The following is a 23,257-nucleotide window of genomic DNA, read 5'->3' as shown; positions in this document are numbered from 1 at the left end:
ATGAGATTGGAGGGTTGGTGAGGGGAGGTTGATGAGGTTGGGGGGTTGGTGAGGGGAGGTTGATGAGGTTGGGGGATTGGTGAGGGGAGGTTGATGAGGTTGATGAGGTCGATGAGGTTGGGGGGTTGGTGAGGGGAGGTTGATGAGGTTGGGGGGTTGGTGAGGGGAGGTTGATGAGGTTGAGGTTGGGAGGTTGGGGGGTTGGTGAGGGGAGGTTGGAAGGTTGATGAGGATGGGGGTTGATGAGGTGAGGTTGATGAGGTTGGGAGGTTGATGAGGATGGGAGGTTGATGAGGTTGATGAGGTCGATGAGGTTGGGGGGTTGGTGAGAGGAGGTTGATGAGGTTGATGAGGATGGGGTTGATGAGGTGAAGTTGATGAGGTTGGGAGGTTGATGAGGATGGGGGGTTGGTGAGGGGAGGTTGATGAGGTTGGGGGGTTGGTGAGGATGGGGGGTTGGTGAGGGGAGGTTGGGGGGTTGGTGAGGTGAGGTTGATGAAGTTGGGGGGTTGGTGAGGGGAGGTTGATGAGGTTGGGGGGTTGGTGAGGGGAGGTTGATGAGGTTGATGAGGATGGGGTTGATGAGGTGAAGTTGATGAGGTTGGGAGGTTGATGAGGATGGGGGGTTGGTGAGGGGAGGTTGATGAGGTTGGGGGGTTGGTGAGGATGGGGGGTTGGTGAGGGGAGGTTGGGGGGTTGGTGAGGATGGGGGGTTGGTGAGGTGAGGTTGATGAAGTTGGGGGGTTGGTGAGGGGAGGTTGATGAGGTTGGGGGGTTGGTGAGGGGAGGTTGATGAGGTTGGGGGGTTGGTGAGGGGAGGTTGAGAGGTTGGGGGGTTGGTGAGGGGAGGTTGGGAGGTTGATGAGGTTGGGGGGTTGGTGAGGGGAGGTTGGGGGGTTGGTGAGGATGGGGGGTTGGTGAGGTGAGGTTGATGAAGTTGGGGGGTTGGTGAGGGGAGGTTGATGAGGTTGGGGGGTTGGTGAGGGGAGGTTGAGAGGTTAGGGGGTTGGTGAGGGGAGGTTGATGAAGTTGGGGGGTTGGTGAGGGGAGGTTGATGAAGTTGGGGGGTTGGTGAGGTGAGGTTGATGAAGTTGGGGGGTTGGTGAGGGGAGGTTGAGAGGTTAATGAGGTTGGGGGGTTGGTATTGATCATTAATCTTCAGGTTTTGATCCATTTGAGGGCTGGACGCATTCCTGACATGTTTTTGCTCCACAAGGAAACATGTTAACAGCTTTTAAGGCATCAACGTGTCTGTGTGTGTGTTTGCAGGTTGCAGCGAGAATGGAGAGTGGAGTTCGGAGGAGGACGCAGGCCTTGTCTCGCTCATCCAGCAAGCGCAAGAGCAGATTCTCCTCGCTGTGGGGTCTGGACACTACCTCCAAGAAAAAGAGCAAAAGCAGACCGAGCATCAATCAGGTCTGGGTCCTCACTCCCCTCAATAAGCTCACTCCCCTCAGTGACCTCACTCCACTCCTTACTGGGGCTGGAAGCCCAGCCATCTATGTCATCTATACTAATCTGTCACCACTTTGTCCTCGGTGGTATCTTTCTTTAATTGATCTTTCGGTTGATCTGATCTTTTTTTTGCAATTATTTTGGTCAAACTAAATGTCTCAATTTGTACCGCACACTCCGTATTACATCGACTGTTTCAGTGCAGCCTTAATTTACCATCAATCAGCAATCTCACGTATAAGAAAATGTTAGTTTGGTTGAACCACGTGTTCTAATCATGGCAGGGTTCCAGCTCTCTAATGGCTGGGTGATCAGATCAGCACAAGATGAATGACCTTTGTCTCTCTTCCAGGTGTTTGTGGACGGAGAGGAACCAGTGAAAAAAAACCTGGAGAGCATGTTTGAAGACTCCAGCATGGAGTGCTCGGTGAGGCATTACACACCAGGACTTCACAACCTGTAGCAACAACACAGGACGACATTTTAGACACAGGGGAAGGCTGGGGATATGAGTGCCAATCGAGGAGAACTGCTGTAATGAATTAGGTCATCCTAAATGACAAATTTACTTATAAGAAAACATTTTTAGGTAAAAACCCCCACAGAATCTGGGATGGTGAGACAGGGAGAGTGGGTCTCCTGTCTGGCTCCTCCCCAGCTGAGGTACGGATCACTGGGCTGTGCTGTGGGGGGTCTCCTGGGACAGACGTCTCATCAGACCCATCCATTATAGCAGGCCTGGAGACGAGACAGATGCTGCGTATTTTGTGGATGAAGTGTGTGTGTGTTTGTGTGTGTGTGTGCGCGCGCACAAATATATATCGAACCCCCACTAAATGCATGTGTGGGATACTCATCTCATTCCACAACCAGACCACCATCAGTGGTGTCCCACCGTCCAGATTTCTGAGCGGAGGGTGGGGGTAGATTGGGGGTAGAGGGGGGTGGACTGGCTGTCACCCGATAGTGGAGGATAAGCTATCGGTGCTTAGGCAGCATGCTGCCTCTGACAGCAGGCCAGTCCTGCTGACAAACCCCACAGCAGCAGGTCCCAGGGCAGCGTGCTCCACCCACGCCTGCCCCATCCTGTCAGTCGGACCTCCACCCACATCAATCAGGTGCCCAAGGGGACGGGCCTCGGACCTGCTCAGCACCTCCGAGGGACCAAAAGCGATCCGATTGCATGCCAAGTTAATTAGATCCCACGGATTAGATAGAATCGGACACGGCCGCTTGCTTGATGTTTCTCTGCAGTATCGATTTCGACAACCTTGTTTAATTGCAATAAGATTAAATAATGTGTCCATTAAAAGAGTGTGGGCGTAACACTTAAGAGTTTGGCATGCGGTCCTTAAATGATGATGGACACTGTTTTGGATGGTTATTATAGTCACTGCATCGGGTTTACCATTATGGAACTGTTCTGTTTAATTTTATCTGTTGACTCCACACTGATGGCTCTGTGCTGCTCTTTCAGAGAGAGCAGGCCGAGTCTGTGAAAAGCCTTCCTCAGGCTCACACGGACAGTGAGGTCTGGCTTCCACATTACCTCACGCCATCATGGCTAACACTGCCCAACGATAAACCTGTGCTAGCTATCATACAGCCAGGAGAGACGACCGCCGAGGCACTGGAGGCAGTGTGCAAGGTGCGCGCGCGCACACACACACACACACACACACACACACACACACACATACACACACACACACACACACACATACACACACACACACACACACACATACACACACACACACACACACATACACACACACACACACACACACACACTAATCTCGAGTCAGACAGGCCCTGAAGGAGACCAGGTAATGCACAGCATTCTGGGAATTGGCAATGTCTCCTCGAAACCCAAAGCAGCATATTCACTCATGCTTGCTACACTCTGTTTCCTTCACTTTACATTTCCCAACTATCTTTTGAAACTCTGAATTCCTCTTATGCTTTCACAAACAGAAGCTCAATTATAACCTTCTCCATATACAATAAATACTCTTACTGTTTCCATATTAAGTGAATTCACTGAGTTATGCATGCTTACAGCGTGAATGCTGACCTCTTTCAAAAAATGAAGCCCAAAGTGTATGCTGAATTAAATCTCTTCACTTCTCACCATGACAGGCAAAACCATCATCTTTGCGTAGTGTTGACTATAGCCCAGATTATCACAGTGTGCATGAGAGTTCAAAGCATTCTCTCTTATGGTTCTCTGAGACTCTATTCACTGTGAAGCTTTTGGAAAACTGCTCTATGGCCTGTAATTTCTTGAAAGAAGCCAAATATTCTCTCTGCCCTTTTGACTCTGATGGTAGGCTATAATCCTAATCTAGGCATCAGATAATCCTCTCTGCTGTGTGTACCCATACCAGTAACAGCGGCAGATCTCTGTGTCGTCGTCCCACAACCTGAACACAACAATAGAAAAGAAATTCTGCATTTGATTGCCTTTTGCCATGGTGATCGATGTCAGTCTGAGCCAATCAGTACTCAGTCCAGAGGTCAGGGAACCTAACCTGAACAATGAGCTGAAAAAAAAATGTCCCGGTCTGCCAGACCCTAGCGGACGGCGTTCTGCTGGTGTGAGGGCCTGTCCCTGTGATTAGCAGCCGTCCCGAAAAGACATGTGCCGCCAAATGATCTAACACCAGGAGAAAAGCATGATGATAATGTCTTGGGAATGTATTTTTCAACAATTCACCCTGATGCATTCAGTCGCAATGAAATCAACTCAAGCTTTGCCTTTTGCTTCAGTGGTTAATCTAAAAGACCCAAATAACATCTTCAGTGTCCTTTTCTTTACCCTTGTGAGCCTGGGCATGCTCAGGGCCACTCTGAGCACAGCGGCTGCTGTGCTCACACACACGACTGCACACAGACTGCAGTGAGATTCCTCTCGAGCCTAATTCTCCCTGATGAGTCTGGGTTTGTGTGAATGCAAATGCGTCAAAACGTGTGTGGCTGTGGAAATGGATCTCTAAATAAGTTATGTAGAGAGGCTGATGTACAGACCCATTTCTGTCAAATAACGTAATGGAATACAGTATGGGAAATGCGACGTGCTTATTAAAATTTATACCTGCAATTTACAGAGGGATATTTTTGGAGTTTTCATGCTTACCGAGTACTGAAAAGTGTATTTTAAAGGCCAGAAATTTATATAACAATTTCGAAAAATTATAAATGCCCAGTTATGTATGCAAGCTGGAAATCACAAAAGGTGTCAGCTTGGATCCCAGCTGGGACATTACTGAAGATTGAGCAATACATCGCCACCGAGTGGTAAATGTATACAATTGCATGCCTTATGCAAGTAAGTTAACCTGTGAGTGCTCTGTGGGCAGTTCCCCAGCCCAGTAGCAAAATGACCAGTACAGGAGGTCTGAGTACCCACAGCAGACCTTGAACCAATCAACACGGCTAAACCAGATTAGCTCTTCTGCTATTGGTCTGCTGTCATCAGCTGCCGTCTGGATTCTGTATCCGTAACTTTTTCTCCTGCTTGTCATCCCGCAGACACACAACCTGGATCCTTCCAAGCACTACATGCGTCTGAAGTTTCAGGTGGACCACCAGGTGCAGTCGTACATCCCAAACCCTGAGGAGGAGCTCTCGGATCTGGTGAGTTTCACCAACAGCCTCAGTCCACAACCACTGGACTGATGTTCGTACTGCAGACAGAAGCAATTGACGCTAGAACTCGGCTCTCCCCAGAACTGAGGGATATGGTTACCATGGCACCCAGGCCAGTTGTGGGGCAGTTGCAGGATTGGGTTAGTATTATCATGATAATGGATGATGAAGAGTTGGTATTATCATGAAATGAAATTTCATATCATGATGTTTAATTTTTACATTTAGGTTTGCTAATACATTGGAACACACAAAAATAGAAAAAGAAGAATAAGAAGAAGAAAATAGTAATAGAATCTAATGATGTAACAAAAGAAAAATTGCAATACTAGTAAAAATATATATATATTTTTAAATAATAGTGACTTACCATCCAATCTTACCTTACCAATAGAATATTATGGCATAGTTTATTGTGATAATGATAACATATCATATCACCCACCCCAAGGAGCATTTTAAAGTTTTAAAGCCCCCATCAGGTGTGCATGGTACACTGATGTTCTGGGCTGAACCATGCAAAGATCTGGGCATATGTCTGTGATATAGACTGTGAACTGTCCCCAGATGAGACTGCTGCATATATAAACCACTCTATGAATTATGTATACTGCAGAATCAACTGCATGGAAATTCCCTTCCTCGTTCAGGTTTAGATATTCTCCAGCCTCTGGAATATCAGAATGCTAATGTCCTTAGCTGTTGTTTAGAGGAAGTTCTTTGGAGGTTACAATTAATTTCACAGACCAATTTTGTGCTCTTGCATTCTCACTCTCTCTTTCTATCACTTTTTCACATTCTCTCTATTCTATTTTCTGTCACTTTCACTTTCTCTCTCTCCCTTCCATTTTCTATCACTCTTTCACTTTCTCTCTTTCCCTTGCTCATTCTGTCACTCTTTCACTCTTTCACTCTCTCTCTCTCTCTCTCTCTCTCTCTCTCTCTCTCTCTCTCTCTCTCTATCTTTCTCTCTGCCCTTCCTCATTTCCATGAAATTATCAAAGCTCAGTTTTATTTATTTGACTCACTTGAGGGTAACCGGATTATTATTTAGCCAGTACACACATCACAGAGGCTACCAGAGTGGGTGGGGGTTGCAGCACTTTCTTTGACATTTCTGGATTGGTTCTTTAGATCAGAATGATTGTAAACATATACATCTCCCTCTCTACAAAGCTCTACAAAGAGATTGAAATTTGCACCAAAACAACCAAAGTCATCCAGTTTGACAGAGATGAGTCCTGTACCATTGGTTATGGTAAGATTCTCTTGCTATTTTTATCCTAATATTTCTCTCTCATGCATAAAATATAACAGCTTGTTTATTCCTGATTGTATCAGAAAAGTAACAACTAAATTTTCCCTTCTCCTTCCCTCCCCTCCCCTCTCCTCCCCTCCCCTCTCCTCTCCTCTCCTCCCTCCTCCCCTCTTCTCTCCTCTCCTCTCCTCCCTCCTCCCCTCCCCTCTCCTCTCCTCTCCTCTCCTCTCCTCCCTCCTCCCCTCTTCTCTCCTCTCCAGGGTTCTCTGTGGATGTGGTGGATGGGAACCGTACTCAGCTGCTTCATGTCACCCACGTGAAGCCCGGAGGCTTGGCCTTCATTAAAGGTAAGATGTTCACCTCCACCCGGCAGGCCAGAACTCAGGCGTCCATCGGACGACCTCAGACGTGCTGAGTCATGAACACTGCATACCTCATGTGCTTTTATCCAGGTGGTGTTTGGAGCCTTCTTTCTGAGGCTTTAATGAACAAAGTCTATCTAAACCCACCAGAGGAGGGTTAGGATTATTGTCAATAGCTTAGAACAGCTGTCTGAAGGGTCAAGACGTCATTGACGTGAAGTTGCAGGTACAATGACAGGGCCGTTTTAAAAGGACCCTCCCGTTCCAGTAAAGTGACTTATCTCGCCACTTTGCTGAGGGGAATATCATGTTGTTTGAGACGTAACTTCCTAAACCAAATCTGCACCGTGCTGGAGGGGAATGCGTTTAAAAAAGCTGGTATTAGTCAATGAAGGAAATTAAACCCACTCTTCAGTGCTAGCCAAGCTGTGCCAAGTAGCCAATCAAATCTGTCTAGTGCTCCTCTTCCATCTGACCTCCGTGTCCCACTTCGCACCCTGATTTCAAACCCCAGGCGATGCATAGAGATGAGTATTAATGCCAGGGTTGAATAAAGCGGAACCAGAAGAATTCATTATTTCCAACAAAGAACAAAATTCTGATAATCATGATAATCTGGAAAATGTACATTTGTACCTGGGATGTTATAAATGTAGAAAAGAGTAAGTGTGTGTGTGTGTGTGTGTGTGTGTGTGTGTGTGTGTGTGTGTGTGTGTGTGTGTGTGTGTGTGTGTGTGTGTGTGTGTGTGTGTGTGTGTGTGTGTGTGTGTGTGTGTGTGTGTGTGTGTGCTGGGCTAGTCATGTTATCCAAAGCACCTCATGCCAGTACTGGAGTAGAAAAAGTGCTCCTGGCTAGAATGGGTGAGTAACCAGGCCAGTAAATGCAAAGCCAAGCGGACGGTGTCTTCTCCAGGAGAACAAAAGCCTTTTTCCACACTCACTGTAGAGCAGCCCAAATTAATGCCATGCACAGGCTGAGATGAATGGGGAGCATGAGAGTGTATGTCTGTGGCGTGTGTCCACCCCCTGTGTGTGTGTGTGTGTGTGTGTGTGTGTGTGTGTAGTGAAGGGGGGGGGGGGGGGTGTTCCTAAAAGAGGCCAGCTTGGTAATGCAGCGCTGGCGGCTGTCTTTGATGACATCACTCCAGTGTTTATCATGGCTCTGCAGCCAAGGGGGGCCTAGCTGAGCCATCCAATCACGAGGCAGCGCCACGGCCGACGTTTCACTCCGCATGCAACTGGGTCAGACCTCAGGGCATGCCTGCATAAGAGTGTGTGTAGAATTTTTTTGCATCTGCCCACTGAACAGGAAGAAAGGTCATTTGAATTACTGTCATAAGCAGAACGTGCCCCTTTTGTGCAGCTGAAGCACATTTGTTGGGTAGCAGGTCTACTAAAGCCCCGTCCTCATGGCCTCCGTGTCCACATCTGCACCGACGGCTGCGAGATGTGCGAGTGCAGTCCAGAGAGGGGAGGAGGGCTCCTCGCTGCTCTGCTGGGGCTGGCTACGAACACCAGTGATCAATTACAGCAGCAGTCCTGCCTAACGAGCGTTATTGAGCTAATCACCTGCTAATTGTGCAGCTTATATAGAGCTAATTGATAATGAAGAGAACGAGAGTCCGGTGGGGGAGGAGGTGCACACCTGCTTCTCTTCGTCTCTTGCTCTCTTCTCCTGGTAGATCTTTTTGGACCTGTTTTAAGCCGTCGGTTTTATTCTTTAACTATGGCAAATGCTGAGAGCTCCCCATCATCAAAGAGCTCTTGTGCATGTGTGTGATTTCACAGTATTTTTATATATATTTTGTATATAGTTGTAAAAAGAATACTTTTGTGTGTATGATTGAAAAACACATTTTTTATTTTTTTCATAATTATTACTTAAAGGTAGCCCATATTTAAAGAACTGGAGTTAGGTTAAAGTTTATGAAATATTGGCAAGTTATTAAATAAGTTATTTTGCATTATTTGATGTTCATTCAATACTATGCAAAGGCATCTCCACAAAGTCAATATATGTAAGTGTGTGTGTGTGTGTGTGTGTGTGTGTGTGTGTGTGTGTGTGTGTGTGTGTGTGTGTGTGTGTGTGTGTGTGTGTGTGTGTGTGTGCGTGTGGCCTAGGTCTGCAAGTGGGAGATGAGATCCTCCAGCTGAGCGGTAAGGCGGCGAGTGTGTTGCAGCTGTCAGACCTGCGCTCCGCTTTCTCCTTGCCCTCCCTCACCCTCACCATCAGCAGGCTCCCGGAAGCCCACACACCCCTGCGGTGTCCGCCCCGACCCCCCCGCCGCTCGGACACGCCACGTGACCTCTGCACTGACGTCTTCTCCCAGAGCCAAGGTGCACACGACACACACACACACACACACACACACACACACACACACACACACACACACACACACACACCCTCCCCACTCTAGAAATGTAAACACTCTTACGTACACCTTGCACACATGCCTCCAAAACGTCAGATTATATAAAACCCTGTGTGGTCTGAATCGGATGCCTTGGAGAAGAGAAAATGCAAGACAATATACAGCGTTTGTAGTGCTGAAGTCAAAAGGATGTTAATGCCATTCTACACCGCCCGCAGCCTGAGCGTATGACATAATGGCTTTACCCGAGGCTGCAGCTTTTAAATGTCTGCGGAGGACAAAGCTTCCATTTGGGCTTGCTGTCCCTTCAGAGGACTGTTGAAAGTCATCGAACTTCATTTCTGCTCGGTTCGTTCAGTTCTGGCCGTGCGTTCGACTTCGGTGGGGTGGTGTATTATATTCGGCTGCCTGTGGGGATTAGAGGGCATTTATTAGGCTGTACTTTTAACTGAAGATTTACTTGAGTTGTAGAGCTCTCGGTTGTGACCGCTGTCACCTTTAATACGTGGTGTATTATAGAGGTTCTGAAAAATGAGACCGCAATTAATTTGCTCGTGTTATTCCTCTCTCTCTCTCTCTCTCTCTCTCTCTCTCTCTCTTCCTTTCTCCTCACCTGACGCTGTCTCTTGCTCCCCCTAGAGGACATTCTTGACGAGGCCGCTGGCTTGGCGCTGGAGAGTCCGAACCACGAGGGCGTGGACGAAAGAACCACTGTAGCCCCCCGCGATGCGGTGGATGGTGTAGGGGTGGAGGTGGACGGCGTGCCCGCACACCAGGTGAGGCTCTGGGCGACGAGAACACCCATCCCTGCTTCAGGCACAGGACAGGTGCTCTCGGGTTAACGAGGACGCGTTTGGATGTCACTACAGCCAGAGAGACCCACCTTGATCGTAACAGTATGATGTGATGAAAGTGCACGGTGGTGTTGAGGGCCAGACGGTGTAGCGTTCACAAGCGTCCGGTTTCCAGGCTGGAGGAGACTGGAGGAGTTGCCTCTCCCTAGTGAACGCTGCCATGTTGGTCACTGGGCCACTGGTTTGGTTTTTGAATGCTTGTTTTTGAATTGAAGAGGTGAGACCTGCAGGTACCAAGCAGCCCTTCCCATCAGCCCCTCTGGCACAAGGCCAACAGCGCCTGCTCCTGTTCCACACATCCTTATAGTCATACAGTTGCATTTGATTTTGAAGAACTTTGCTCGAAGGTTTTAACACACACACGCACACACAAAAAATATAATGATGCATTATGCATGATGAGGTCAGATTGGTAAAAAATTTGAACACTCTGGAGGCAGGTAGTAATCTCTCCCTCTTTCTGTCTATCTCTGTCTCACATACTCTCTCTCTCCCTCTGTCAATCCATTTCTCTCTCTCCAATTCTATCTCTTTCCCTGTTTCTCTCTCCCTCTTTTTGTCTCTATCTCTCTCTCTCTCTAATTCTATCTCTTTCCCTGTTTCTCTCTCCCTTTCTGTCTATCTCTGTCTGTCTGCCCCTCTCTCTCTCTCTCTATCTCTCCTACTCTCCCCCACTCTGTCTCTTTTACATTTTCCCTCATTATACTCTGCCATTGATGGAACAATTTTAGATGAAGGCCTATCTTTCTTCCTTATCTTATATACAGTTAGCAGACAGAATGTGTCTATTTGTGTGCAGTGGAGAAAGAACCAGGACACTTTCTAATTTTTGATCAAACCCGGTTCAGTAAGGCCCAGTACGTAAACGACGTGTCGCAGTGTCGGCACAGTCAACGGTCTACGGTTGCCAGACTACAGTCGCTACGCTTGTCAGCTTGATTTCCCAAACCTGCGCTCAGAACTGACAACCATCTCCTCCCAGTTAATCAGTATTCCACAGATCACATCTGAAGAACAATGCCTCCTGTGTTTAGTTGCAAGGAAAGAATAATAATAAAAGGCAATAAAGGCTGTTTTCAGACTTGATTTAAGCTTTTGTCTCATCTGCCTGTGTAGAACCCTGGAGTCCAGAGCTTTTTCTGCCACTTTGATGTTGACCTGTGAATGTTGGCGTTGGGTTTAGCCACATCACACTTACTTCTCCCACTTTATTCCACTGCAGCAGCTTCTGCCCTCTGTTCACTTTCCCTCCTTTTATCTTCAATTTCTTTTTCTTCCTCCCTCTCTCTCTCTCTCTCTCTCTCTCTCTCTCTCTCTCTCTCTCTCTCTCTCTCTCTCTCTGTCCTTGTCTGATTTGCCTTGGCAGCCGGGGACAGTATCACAGCAACGAATCGGGCTGTCTCTCTGACCTGCACTTTGACACACCATCTGTGCGTGTGTGTGTGTGTGTGTGTGTGTGTGGGGCAGTAGCGTATTGCCCTCTCTGAGACAGCTCCCTGCAGTATGCCCACTGTGCCTCCTCTTTGACTTTGAACGAGGATAATTCTTATTATTTCTTTGCCTTTTAGAATCCAACCTGTGGGAGGACTTTGAATAGGAACTCTGGTTCTGGATCAGATGTGAATGTCTGCAGGGTGATTAGCACCTCTAAGACGTTGGGCACGGTGTTTAAAACATGCTACTGGGAAAAAGTCCACTGAAGGAGTCTGGTTTTAAGGGTCTTGATCAATAATATATTGCTGTTAATCATCAAGCAGTATTGATCATTGGTCTCGGCCCTGGTCTCCGAGGTCCCGTTTACATGTTGCCTCAATGCGGCTGGCACCACAGGCGTAGTAGCTGTCTTCAGGCTGGAGGATGGACATCATTTCTGAATGCGATCTGTGAGAGAACCTGGTGCCGCTCCAGGGTGAAGCGTGGACCACTGTGGCTGTGTGCTCCTGAAGCTGGACGTTCAGCCCAGCTCTGTGGTAGTTCTGTCCACTTTAGCATCGCTGACCTCCTCCTATGGATCTCGCTGGTGGTTGTAGTTATCATATAATCTGTTTTCCTTCCTGAAGAATGGAACAGGAAGGTGGATACCTTCTTTAATTAGCTTTGCATTGTAATTGCTCGATTATGAGAGCTGATTTCGATCGCTTTGGGCCAATGAATTCTAATCGGTGATTGGATGCCGTGGAGGAGGAGGACTTCATTAGCCTTCTCCACTGAGGCGGCTGATGTGATGAAGGTCAGCCTTTGAGCTCCAAGCCAGACACGGTGTTTGGCACAGCGTTTGCTCGTTTGCTAAACTAATGTTTTTTGTTCGCTTGTTTGGTTTTCAGATTGGAAGTCACAGTAAAATTCATACAGGTTCAGCAGTGTTGGAATGGCGTGTGTGTGTGTGTGTGTGTGTGTGTGTGGGGTGAGGGGGGGTATGTGGATGTTTGTTTTTTGTGTGTGTGTGTGTGTGTGTGTGTGTGTGTGTGTGTGCATATCCGTGTTGGCGAGGCTCCTTAACAGCTCCACCTGAGCCACCTCATTTGTTATGATGATGTGGTGATGTTCCTTTTATACTGTGGAAGACAAACACGGCGAGCGTTCCTGCTTCTCGTGCGGCCCGGACGCCGGTGCTGCTGGCTGACAGCCCAAGGCTCCTCCGCTCACAGTGCTGCTGTCATGACTCTGTGGCGTTTGGCTCTGGAGGCTTTGTTTGAGAGAACGGGGTGACATGAGCGTATGCCTACTCTCTAGAGAAGGAAATGCTTGCTTTCCTGTCTCGGGAGTCGCAGTGTTGATAAGATGACGAAATACAGGCCTGCTTTAGCAAATTGTGTGTGTGTGTGTGTGTGTGTGTGTGTGTGTGTGTGTGTGTGTGTGTGGGTGCGTGTGTGTGTGGTGGACTAAGGGTAGGTGGTAGAAAGCTGAGTGTGTGTCGTACCTGAGATTCCTCTGGCACTGAAAGCGTCTCAGGGCAGGTTGGGGCAGGTATCTTCTCCACCTTCCTTTGGCTCGCTCCCTCTCCCTCTGCCCCAGTCTTCGCCCCGATCCAGCACTGGTGCCACGCGGATGGACGGAGGTACGTTCTCCTCCACTCCTGCTCCTTACGGACTCATTGCGGTGAGGCGCTCCGCACGTGAGGAGTGGCTGCTGTTCACTACAGGTGCTCGGACTCTCTGGGATGAGGAGCAGGTTGTCTCCTCACCCCCATTTCTCTTCTGCTGGGCTACAGCTTTCGACTTTTCTCATGGCTGCCAACGTGCTGGCGGTGTACATTATGTCATGGCGCTGTCTACTGTCCAATGTTTGACTCTCCGTATATCATACATGTTTACATAGTGTCCTCCTGCTTTTGAATCAGTTTTTCTTTGTTGTCATATCTTACAGTGTGAACTGTGCATTTGTGCTTCGAGGGTAACTCACCCTGCCTGGTTCATTCGACGCACTGTGAACACTGTGGGGAGGTGAATATGTGAGGTGATCAGGTTGTTTGCCTGTGTGGTGAGAATGCATCAGCTGTGAAGCATGTACTCTGCAGAGCTCGGTGGTGGAGGCGCTGGTGGTGGTGGGTGCTGTGCTGGGCGGTGTTGGGCGGGGACAGCGGGGGCGAATGACACGACACTGATGAGCTTCCACAGTACCTACCCCTCCCCCGCTGCCCCTCTCATCCTGCTGCAGACGGGATTATTATTGTTATTATTCTCTCTCTCTCTCTCTCTCTCTCTCTCTCTCTCTCTCTCTCTCTCCCCCCCCTCCCTCTCTCACTATCTTTCACACATACACTTCCGCCAGAGCTCTGCTGTAGCTGTGTAGTGAGCAGACCAGAAAGAGAAGAAGAGAGGGAGGGAGGGGAAGAGAGAGAGAGAGGGAGAGACAGAGAGAGATAGCACAGGAGGTGGAGCTGTTAGACCAGGGAGGGTAATCAGGAGAGAGGAGAAGTTTCCTGGCTTCCGCGCTGATGAGGTGGCCACTCACGTTCTTGCACTCGGGTGGCCCTAAAGAAGATAAGGTGAAGGCAACAGCAGAGTGACCCCCCTTTTTTTTAAGGGGTCACTCTTGTGACCTCCACGACCTTTGGCAGGGATCAGCATGTCTGTGCTGTGGAAGAACAGGCACTCCAAGCGCTCCTCGGAGTCCGTCTATGACGTGCTGCAACTGGTGAGCGTACGTGTGTGTGTGTGTGTGTGTGCACGTGTGCAGTCTCTACTTGTTACGTTATGTAATGCCGTTGCTCACTCTGACTTGGCTTTAACTCACTAAATCAACAGTTAGATTGATCTGTATTTTGTACTTATTTTAGAAACTTCCCTTCTTTAGTTTCATTATTTATGCTCGGTCTCTTCCACAGCAAAATGGAGCTGTTTTTAATCAAACAATTAAACATGCCCGTCAGTGCAGCTGTGACGGCCGCTCGTTTGAGTTTTTGACAGCCACTTGGCCCCTGATCCTGACTGGCTGTCTGAGCAGTTTAACGGAGGCAGCGTTGGGCCGTCACACTGTCCCTGCGTGTTAGCCACAGATGAGGCCGTGTGTCTGCTGGCCTCCTCCACCCTGACTCAGGGGATTCGTTCTGTCATGTCCAGAGACTGTGGCGAGAATTCGACAAACATCATGTGGACTAAAGTGTTGGGGACACCTGTTCAGGTGTTTCATCCCATTATCACAGAAGCACGTAGCCACGCACTTTGCTTCAAAACTATCTGAATGGGTCGGCCCACAGATCTCACTGAACTCCAGGGTGGTACTGGTAGATTCCACCATCGCAACAAGGTGGTTTTTGAAATTTCTTCTCTCCACAATATTCCAGGATCCACGGCACTGTACCTCAGCCGTGGTGCAGCCGAACGTGAAACGTTATGAAGCACGGTGATCGAGTGGCTAGCTGGAGAGTGCGTAAAGGTCGCTACACTCAATAACTCACTCAATAATGTCAAAGCTATTACCGCCACTAGAATCTGGAGCAGTGGCAGTGGTCTCTGGATTGACCAATCACTATCTGGCAGTCAGATGAACGAGTGTGGGTTTGACCTATGAGAATGTGACCCGCCCAGCTGCACCGTCACCATTGGTGGGAGGAGGATGGCTCTATGGGGTTGTTGGACATTTGGAACAGGAAGGTCTATGGACATTTTGGACAATTGTATGCGTGCAACTTTGTGGGAAACGTTTGGGGAAGGCCCGGTGCACTAAACAAACGGAAGTCACGGAACACAACAGAAGTCACGTTGTGCGTGTGTGCGTGCGCTTATGTGGGTGTGTGTGTGTGTATAGGGGTATTTTGGTATCTTGAAAGGTGAGAAAAGGAGCCATCTCTTATGTGCTTAGCAGAGGGAGCAGCTGGAGTATTATGATGGAAAACTGCTTTGGGCTGGTGTTTTAAGGGGGGGTTCGGGTGGGGGGGCTGCTCAGTAGCCTTGGGGCCAGAGAAGGAACGGGGTCGTGCTGGTCTACACCTCATGGTTTGGGCTTCTGCATGGAGACAGTTTGCAGATTTGAGCACACAATTTGCACACTGCACTATTTTTGCAACATATTTTCTGTTTGCCTGGAGCTCAGCTTGCCTTATCTGTACAATTCAGCTGGTGAGGTAGGTAGGTAGGTAGGTGTGTGTGTGTGTGTGTGTGTGTGTGTGTGTGTGTGTGTGTGTGTAATCCATTGCTACTAGCTGATCCTTGCAGAGTGCTGTGGTTCTGTCCTATTTTATTTTGGAAAGTGAAATAATTTTTATTAGCCAGTAATAGAAAGGGTGCCTCATCAATCACGCAGCTTGGACTGTTTCTCTTTTGTCTAATGTACGGGACTGTGCTGAAACTTTGAATAGGACCGCATATTATTTTGGACGTGTTTGAATTTAGTTATAGTTTATAAACTACAGCTGGTCAAACATGCTTGTCCAACATTTCTCACTATGACATTCTATCACTAAATATCATGGAACAAACAGACCCCAGCACCACCGAAGTCTCTCATATGAATCGAGCATCTAGAGCTCAGAACAGCCCTGAGGACAAAAGTATGAAGCACACCTGCTCAAAACCTCAGTTCCTGCAGCCCCAGGTCTTTGCACATTTCTTCCACAGTCTTCTGTCTGAGGAACCAGAGCAGAGCTCCGCACTTCTGAGCGTGTAGGGAGCTTCACGCGGCCTGCAGCGACAGGCAGGGGCGTCTGTGGAGGGGCTTATGGGAGGAGCTGCTGCTGCATTGTGAACCTAAACAGACAAGTGCAGATCTGTTCTTGTGAGCTGCTTCCTCGCGCCTGTGGGTCTGTGCCTAGTGCGCTACTTCGTCTGACTGTTCCACTATTTGTTAGTTTACCGTTTTGGGTAATGGACGGCACTCGTGCGCTTGTGAGGAATGCTGCTTACCTCAGAATGGACTTCGAACTCCGTTTCATGTCTGACTGTCTTGGACGGTTTTCTCTCTCTCTCTCTCTCTCTCTCTCTCTCTCTCCCCCTCCAGAACACTGAGCAGGTGACTGCATTTTGCCGCAGCCTCCATGACATGAATCCCGCTGAGGTTCTGCCGTCCTCTTCCTCCTCCTCCTCCTCCTCCTCGTCCTGCGTGCCCAGCCCAATCTCTCCTACGCCGGCGCCCGCCGCCCAGCGGCAGCTCTCGGACGCAGACAAACTGCGCAAGGTCATCAGCGAGCTGGTGGAGACAGAGCGCACATACGTTAAGGTTAGGCAGAAGAACAGGCAGACTCCTTGTTCTTAAGCCTAAAGCTGTCTAGACTGGTTTAGTGCATCTCCTCTGATTGTCCTCCCTAATGGCTGACTAGAGTCTATTAACTCATGCAGTGAATACAGAAACCATACTGCCCAATCCTGGATACTTCTAATTACACGGTATCACCCTTCAGTACCTGCTCATTTAAAATGCTCTTTCTCTCTCTATCGCTCTCTTTTCTTCCCTTTCTCTTCTCCTCATTCTTTCACACCTCCACCTATCGTTAGGACTTGAATTGTCTGATCGAGAGATACCTCACACCCCTGCAGAAGGAGAACTTCCTCACACAGGATGAGGTGGGTACAGTACCATCACATTCTGCACAATGTGCTTGATCTGAATCTCGTGCTAGAGAAAGTATGGACACCCCCCCCCCCCCCACCACCCCCCACATGTGTTGATAAAAAATTTTGTTTTTCTTCTATTCTTGCTCAATTTTAAGTAACATTAAGAATGCTACTTGGGGTCACTGAGACCAAGCTAAGCTTTGGTGTGGTTGAAAACTTTGATGCCATGAATCTAAAAATGGGATGATGGAGTAAAGTGCGATGGATGCTGACGTTTCTGTGTAGCTGGACGTGCTCTTTGGGAACTTACCAGAGATGGTGGAGTTCCAGGTGGAGTTTCTCAAGACCTTGGAAGATGGAACAAGACTGGTTCCAGATTTAGACAAGCTCGAGAGGGTGGATCAGTTCAAGGTGCCATTCCCAATGATCGGATCAGTTTCCTTACGTTTGTTCATGTCTGTCATCCTGGTGAATTACCTGACCACTGCTCCATTCCACAGAAAGTGCTTTTCTCACTGGGTGGCTCCTTCCTGTATTATGCGGACCGCTTCAAGATTTACAGTGCGTTCTGCGCCAGCCATACAAAAGTTCCCAAGGTTCTCACCAAAGGTAAAGCCACCTCATCAGTCCACGTGCTCTCCTGAACAGTATGGAGCATCATGACGAAACCTCCAAACCCCACTGAGATCACTCTTCATGTCAAGCTGTCAGCACATTACTGGAAACCTGATTCTCTTCATTTAGATTTTTTTCTGGGTGTATTGTTGAATCATCAGGCAAGCCCTGAAGGGACTGATAAGTGATTTCCATATCTCTTAGTATATCTAATGTGGTGTAAATATATATTTAATGTACAATTATGCACATATAGTTCCCTGATAACATTAGTACGATGAAAAAAATTGTCAAGGATTTAAGTACACTTTAAGGTTCCTTTCTTGAAATTGGTTTTGCGGAGTGGCAGGTTTTATTCCTTCTGTGCACCGTGTTTCTAACATCCAGTTCTTCTCTCACCATCTTGGGATTTCAGCGAAGAGCGATGGTGAGTTCAAGGCGTTCCTGGCCGAGAGGAACCCGCGTCAGCAGCACGCGTACACGCTGGAGTCCTACCTGATCAAGCCCATCCAGCGTGTGCTGAAGTACCCGCTGCTGCTGAAAGAGCTCTTCTGCCTGACGGACCCGGACAGTGAGGAGCACTACCACCTCAACGGTGAGGCTGCCCCCCCGTGTAGCTGCTTCCCTGGCGCACATTTTGGATTGGTAGCACATATTGGGGAGCCAAGCCAACACAACCTCTATTCACTCCGCATTTATCTGTATTTCACTGTGTGTTCTTTTGTTGAACTTCTGGTCTTATGTACGTTGTAGCATTATCACAACATCACAATAGCTAAGCCAAAAGCGTCTGTAACTGTTAGCGCAGTCTTGATTGTTGTTTCACATGATCAGCTGCTATTATAGAGTTTGTTTTGTGTCCCTGTGCAGTTGCGATGAAGGCCATGAATAAAGTGGCCAGTCACATTAACGAGATGCAGAAGGTTCATGAGGAGTACGGCTCCGTCTTCGACCAGCTCATCAGTGAACAGAGTTCAGAGAAGAAAGAGGCAAGATGGCTCTCCTCACTATTTTAGCTACTCTGTTTTTAAAACTAAAGTTAGCAGAACTTTCACTTCATTTTCTGTACCAAACCTCCCTCCCAAAACCATTTAGATGTGTCGTTTTATTTTGCTTTCTGAGACTGTATGCAACGTGCTGTTGGTGTAGTGCAGTTGCTGGGCAACATTTGAGTGGCGCTCACATGTGCGCGGGTTCGAGCTGAAGCTGGTAGGTGAATGTGCGGCCATCTTTGTCTTCCTCCTGCTCCAGGTGGCAGATCTATCCATGGGTGACCTGTTAGTGCACACCACTGTGGCCTGGATCAACCCCCCCTCAGCCCTGCTGAAGGGGAAAAAAGAGCCTGAGCTCGCTGCCTTTGGTGAGAGTGTGTGTTTGTGTGTGTGTGTTTTCCAGAATAGCATCCTCTCCCATACCCTGCAAGCTTCCAGCGGCCTGTAAAGCCGGCTCTGTCTGTAAAGCCCAGCAGCCCCACAATGCCTAGTGTGCACTCTGGCTATTTATGTACGATTCCTATTGCAGTCATTAACCTTGACAGGCTTTCTGCAGATGAGGAAAATTGTAAGATGCAGAAGAAGATGCGGAAGGATAATTTGACCATGGATGTGGGTTACTGATTTTCCTCTGTAAATGTTAAACTAAAAGGACATAAAAGCAAACAGCCCCGGGGTGTAATTGGTCAGTTATCTGTGCCGAAGTCTTCTTAAAAAAACACACTTAGCTTTTCTCCTCCTGCGGCCTAATGCCTATCCTTTGTCTTTCTTCTTTGTATTTCTTGCCTCCAGTGTTCAGGACAGCCGTTGTTTTCGTGCACAAAGATTGCTCCAAGCAGAAGAAGAAGCTGGTGAGTGCTTTTCCACCCCCACTCCTCCTCCATCATGCATTAACTGGGTGAGTGTCGAGGGGCTTTTAGCGAGACAGAGCCCTCTCTTCACCCCGCTGGTAACGTGGAGCGGAGCTTCCCGCTCAGGCTAGGAGCGGCCCGGACCGGCCCAGGCACCTCGGGAATGCTCCGTGCTCCCTGGCAGACAGCGGGAGGTTCTTACAGCAGTGTGTACACTTTGCTGCTGCTGTTTGGAGACTCCGAGATTGAAACCATGCCTGTCCACAGTAGCGATTCCGTCTTCTTATGACGTGCTCCATTGCACGACCTTTGCACTACAGGGCCATCTCAGTCTTTCATTAATGATTACAATCCCCCCTCCACCTCCCTTCTCTCTCTCTCTCTCTTTCTCTGCAGGGGGCTTCACACAGAGTCTCTGTTTCTGATGAGAGAGACCCGTTTCGATTTCGATACTTGATCTCTGCAGATGCTCTGCAAGTGCGAACCCCCAACAGTGAGTCTCTGCATTCTGTCCAGAGTTTACACCATTGTCCACCTCGATCAGCAGCTATTTTCACACTTGTTTAAGCAAGTGTTAAAGCAAGATTTCGAATGTGATTCATATTCTAATATTTACAGATTGGCCTTGATGCAGTGCATGCCTGCATGTCTATTATTCAACAGGCCAGCATGTGCATGCTTTCACATGTATTACCTGAGACCTGCAGCCATAGCAGTTTATGACCCAGGGTTAATGTTCTGCGTCTTAACCAAGCAGTCCAGGGAGATAAAAGTTCACTGCCCTTGACCCCTGACCCCGAGAGGCCTTTAATGTTCCCGAAGCAGTCTCTCTAGAGCCTCTGCTTCTGCCCGTGTCCTCATCTGATCCCGACTTTGACTATGACATGTCCAGCCCGTTTTAATGTCCCTGACCAGTAACCAGAGTCGGCTGTTTCTTTCTCCAGACTCTGAAGGAACAGCGGTGTGTGAGATTGTGCATGTGCGCTCAGAGTCTGAAGGGAGACCAGAAAGGATCTTCCATGTTTGCTGCAGGTGGGTCCACCATGCATGTATTTATGTATGTACAATATTTGTAATAGTTATTAGTGTGCCTTCTTTTCTATTCGATTTTAAAGGCATAGAACGTTGCCTCACATTGGCGACCAGGACAACTTGTGTGGCTTAAGATATGGTTTCCTGCTGTGTGAATCAGTTTCCTTTGCAGAAAATGTGCAAATCCCCAAGACCTGTGTGTTCTGTTTCAGCTCACCTGAGAGTAAGAAGGACTTCCTGAAGAGTGTGCACTCGGTCCTGCAGGACAAACGGCGTCGGCTGCTGATGAAGACGGAGAGCTTGCCACCCAACCAGAAGTACATCCCCTTCGGAGGCAAACGGCTGAGCGCGCTAAAGGGAGCCCGACCCGTTATGAACCGAGCAGGTAACCCCCCCAGCTGCCCCATTCTTCATGTCGGGAGTGAAATCTTGGAGCTTCAGGAAACCGTAGAGGAGATGAAAGAGAAGACATTTTTGCCATGTGTCAGTGGTCCTGCAAGATTTTCTTCCAAGTCATTTTGGGTCATTTGTGTGCATTAATCATGAAATGGTACCACAATGTAAAATTGACGTGCAATTTAAAAACTGCACAAAACAAGTATAAACTGACATAAATGTGTTTTTTAATGACTGTTATGTTTCTGTTTTATGTATATGATTTTTCCCTTGGCAAAACATGTCTGTTTCAACTGAGCAGCTACGTAAGAAGCGATGAGAAACGTCACGGTTGGAGCTGAGAACCATGCATGTCAATCTAAATTAAATGTCACATATTTGTTCTCTCTTTCTCAGTTTCTGCTCCTTCTCGAAACCTTGGCCAACGAAGGCTGGTGCGGAACCGCTTCACTATCGACACAGATGCTGTCTTTGATGGCGGCTCAGGGCAGGATTCCTTCGATAACAGCTCCAGCCAGGAATCCCCCCCAGGGCAACAGACCTCACCTCCAGGGGACCCACGGCCAGCCGGTGGTGACACTGACCGCTGGGTGGAGGAGCAGTTCGATCTGCACCTCTTTGACGGGCAGGAGGAGGTGAAGGAGACGGACATCCTCAGCGATGACGATGAGTACTGCGAATCGGTCAAAGGATCATCGGCCGAGCCCAGTCTGGAGGAGTCCTTTGAGGCACTCATCGCAGAAGGTGAGGAGGACGTGGATGAAGAAGAGGAGGAGGAGGAGGAGGAGGTGGTTGGGGGCGGGAAGGAGGAGGACGTCAGTCGGAAGAGAGGTGCCGAAGCCAGGCCATCCCCCAAACTTCCCGGGAAGCCGCACGGCCCTCTGGGACTGGCCCCACTGCGTAAGCAGTGCGCTGTAGAGGGCGCCAACACCGAGAGTGAGGTCATCTGGGTTCGCCGTGACGACTTCAACAGGCTACAACAGTGACAGGAGGAGGATGCTGGACTGGAAACATCTGATGATGTGGCTTGATGCCAGAGACACAAATCAGTTTTCCAGCCAGTGAATAAGCACCAATCCCACCCCACCTCCGCATCAAATGACCACAAAATCCCTAATGGCAATGTACAAGCAGGCCCAGACCATAGCCCAGAAGCTTTAGAAGAGACTGATGGAGAGAGACTGGCAGATCCAATTCCCCCATCATTCACTGAGCCCCACCTCTCATCAGTCTCCATCAGACATACTGTGCAGATGCTACTTCTAGATAATTGTACAGGTCAAACAAGATCTTAACTTCTAAACCAGTATGTGGAGTCTGCATGATCTTATGCTGCTGACAAGGTTTCACTGGACTCTAACGGTCTTAGCAGCTCACTGCACTCCTGACAGCCTGGACTCCATGATGACCCACTGTATAGTGGTACTGTCTGTAGATCCTTCACACACTAACATGGCAAACAGTGTGCATAACCTGTAGGCAGCTACACTTTATCTCGTCGTACTCGTTGCCAAAGCAACTATTTTCGTTAAAATATTGCTTTTGTCCTTGGTTAGGTTTTGTCCTGTTTTTGGAGGCTTTCTGTTTTTTTATTATTTTTTTATGCTTTTCACGTGTACTGTAGCTGACCCAGGGGCTCTGTGTGCCACTGTGATGCACAGGGGAGCTGTCTCGCGAGAGCACGTGAGCAGGGCTTTTGGTTTGCGATCCTCCGAAAGTTACATCACCTCTGTTTAACGTTTTGCGTGTCCCAATCGTATTTTCGTTCCTTTTTTTCGTATTCGATATTGGTTTCGCAGTTTACCTGAGTCCAGTATTAAGCATACCTTCTCGCTGAAGGGTAGTATCGAATTATAAACACTGATCCTGCTGTACTTGAATTTGTGGAGGATGTTTTGAGACCTTTCGGCCATGCACACTGCAACAATTATAAGTAGTTTCGGTTCAAGGCACACAACTCCTTCACATGTTCCCTCTTCGTCCTACTGACTAAAATAGTTGACATGAACACGCGGCATAGTTTGACGTCACCGCTCGGCGTACAGTCACAGTACGAACTGCTCTTAGCAATTAGCAAGTAGCAGTCAGTGTCATTGTGACTATTTTATCACCAGTATGTGACATGAGTCTTTAATGAATTTTGTACCTTTTGTGATATTTTATATGATAGTTTAGATTATGGTGGACACCGTGTATTCCTGAAAGAGAAAGAAAGTCTATTTTTAACATTACCATGGATAACAAACCTGCGTATGAAATTCGTCACTTGGGCTACTGTACTGTAGTTATGACTCCTTTTTGGCTCAGAGAAGTGTTGTAAAAATGTAAATATTCCTTAACTTTTTCCATTTGCATTTTTGAAATCGTGTATGTTCATAGATTTGTGAATTATTGTTCAACTAAAATAAAGAATCCTTATTTATA

General features: G+C 48.1%; 1 protein-coding gene across 7 annotated transcripts in view; it reads left to right on the top strand.

Annotated features, from left to right (window-relative positions):
* The window catches only part of tiam1a (TIAM Rac1 associated GEF 1a), a 48,124-nt gene extending 24,867 nt beyond the window's left edge, over positions 1–23,257 (top strand). For 2 of the 7 annotated variants that reach the window (XM_077020116.1, XM_077020117.1), the window contains exons 8-27: positions 1,270–1,416; positions 1,808–1,882; positions 2,933–3,103; positions 4,990–5,094; positions 6,283–6,364; positions 6,625–6,711; positions 8,848–9,063; positions 9,741–9,877; positions 16,394–16,612; positions 16,888–16,956; positions 17,233–17,358; positions 17,448–17,556; positions 17,978–18,157; positions 18,433–18,551; positions 18,814–18,922; positions 19,347–19,405; positions 19,802–19,898; positions 20,350–20,437; positions 20,650–20,822; positions 21,230–23,257. In XM_077020116.1, coding sequence (XP_076876231.1) covers positions 1,270–1,416; positions 1,808–1,882; positions 2,933–3,103; positions 4,990–5,094; positions 6,283–6,364; positions 6,625–6,711; positions 8,848–9,063; positions 9,741–9,877; positions 16,394–16,612; positions 16,888–16,956; positions 17,233–17,358; positions 17,448–17,556; positions 17,978–18,157; positions 18,433–18,551; positions 18,814–18,922; positions 19,347–19,405; positions 19,802–19,898; positions 20,350–20,437; positions 20,650–20,822; positions 21,230–21,819 — 2,958 coding nt within the window. In that variant the 3' untranslated portion in view covers positions 21,820–23,257. The other 5 variants (XM_077020118.1, XM_077020119.1, XM_077020121.1 and 2 more) reach the window with 5 other exon arrangements.

The sequence above is a fragment of the Brachyhypopomus gauderio genome, chromosome 10 (genome assembly GCF_052324685.1).
Source record: "Brachyhypopomus gauderio isolate BG-103 chromosome 10, BGAUD_0.2, whole genome shotgun sequence".
In the NCBI taxonomy this organism is placed as follows: domain Eukaryota; kingdom Metazoa; phylum Chordata; class Actinopteri; order Gymnotiformes; family Hypopomidae; genus Brachyhypopomus; species Brachyhypopomus gauderio.
Note: the sequence above shows the minus strand (reverse complement) of the source record. Positions and strands in the feature narration are given on the sequence as shown.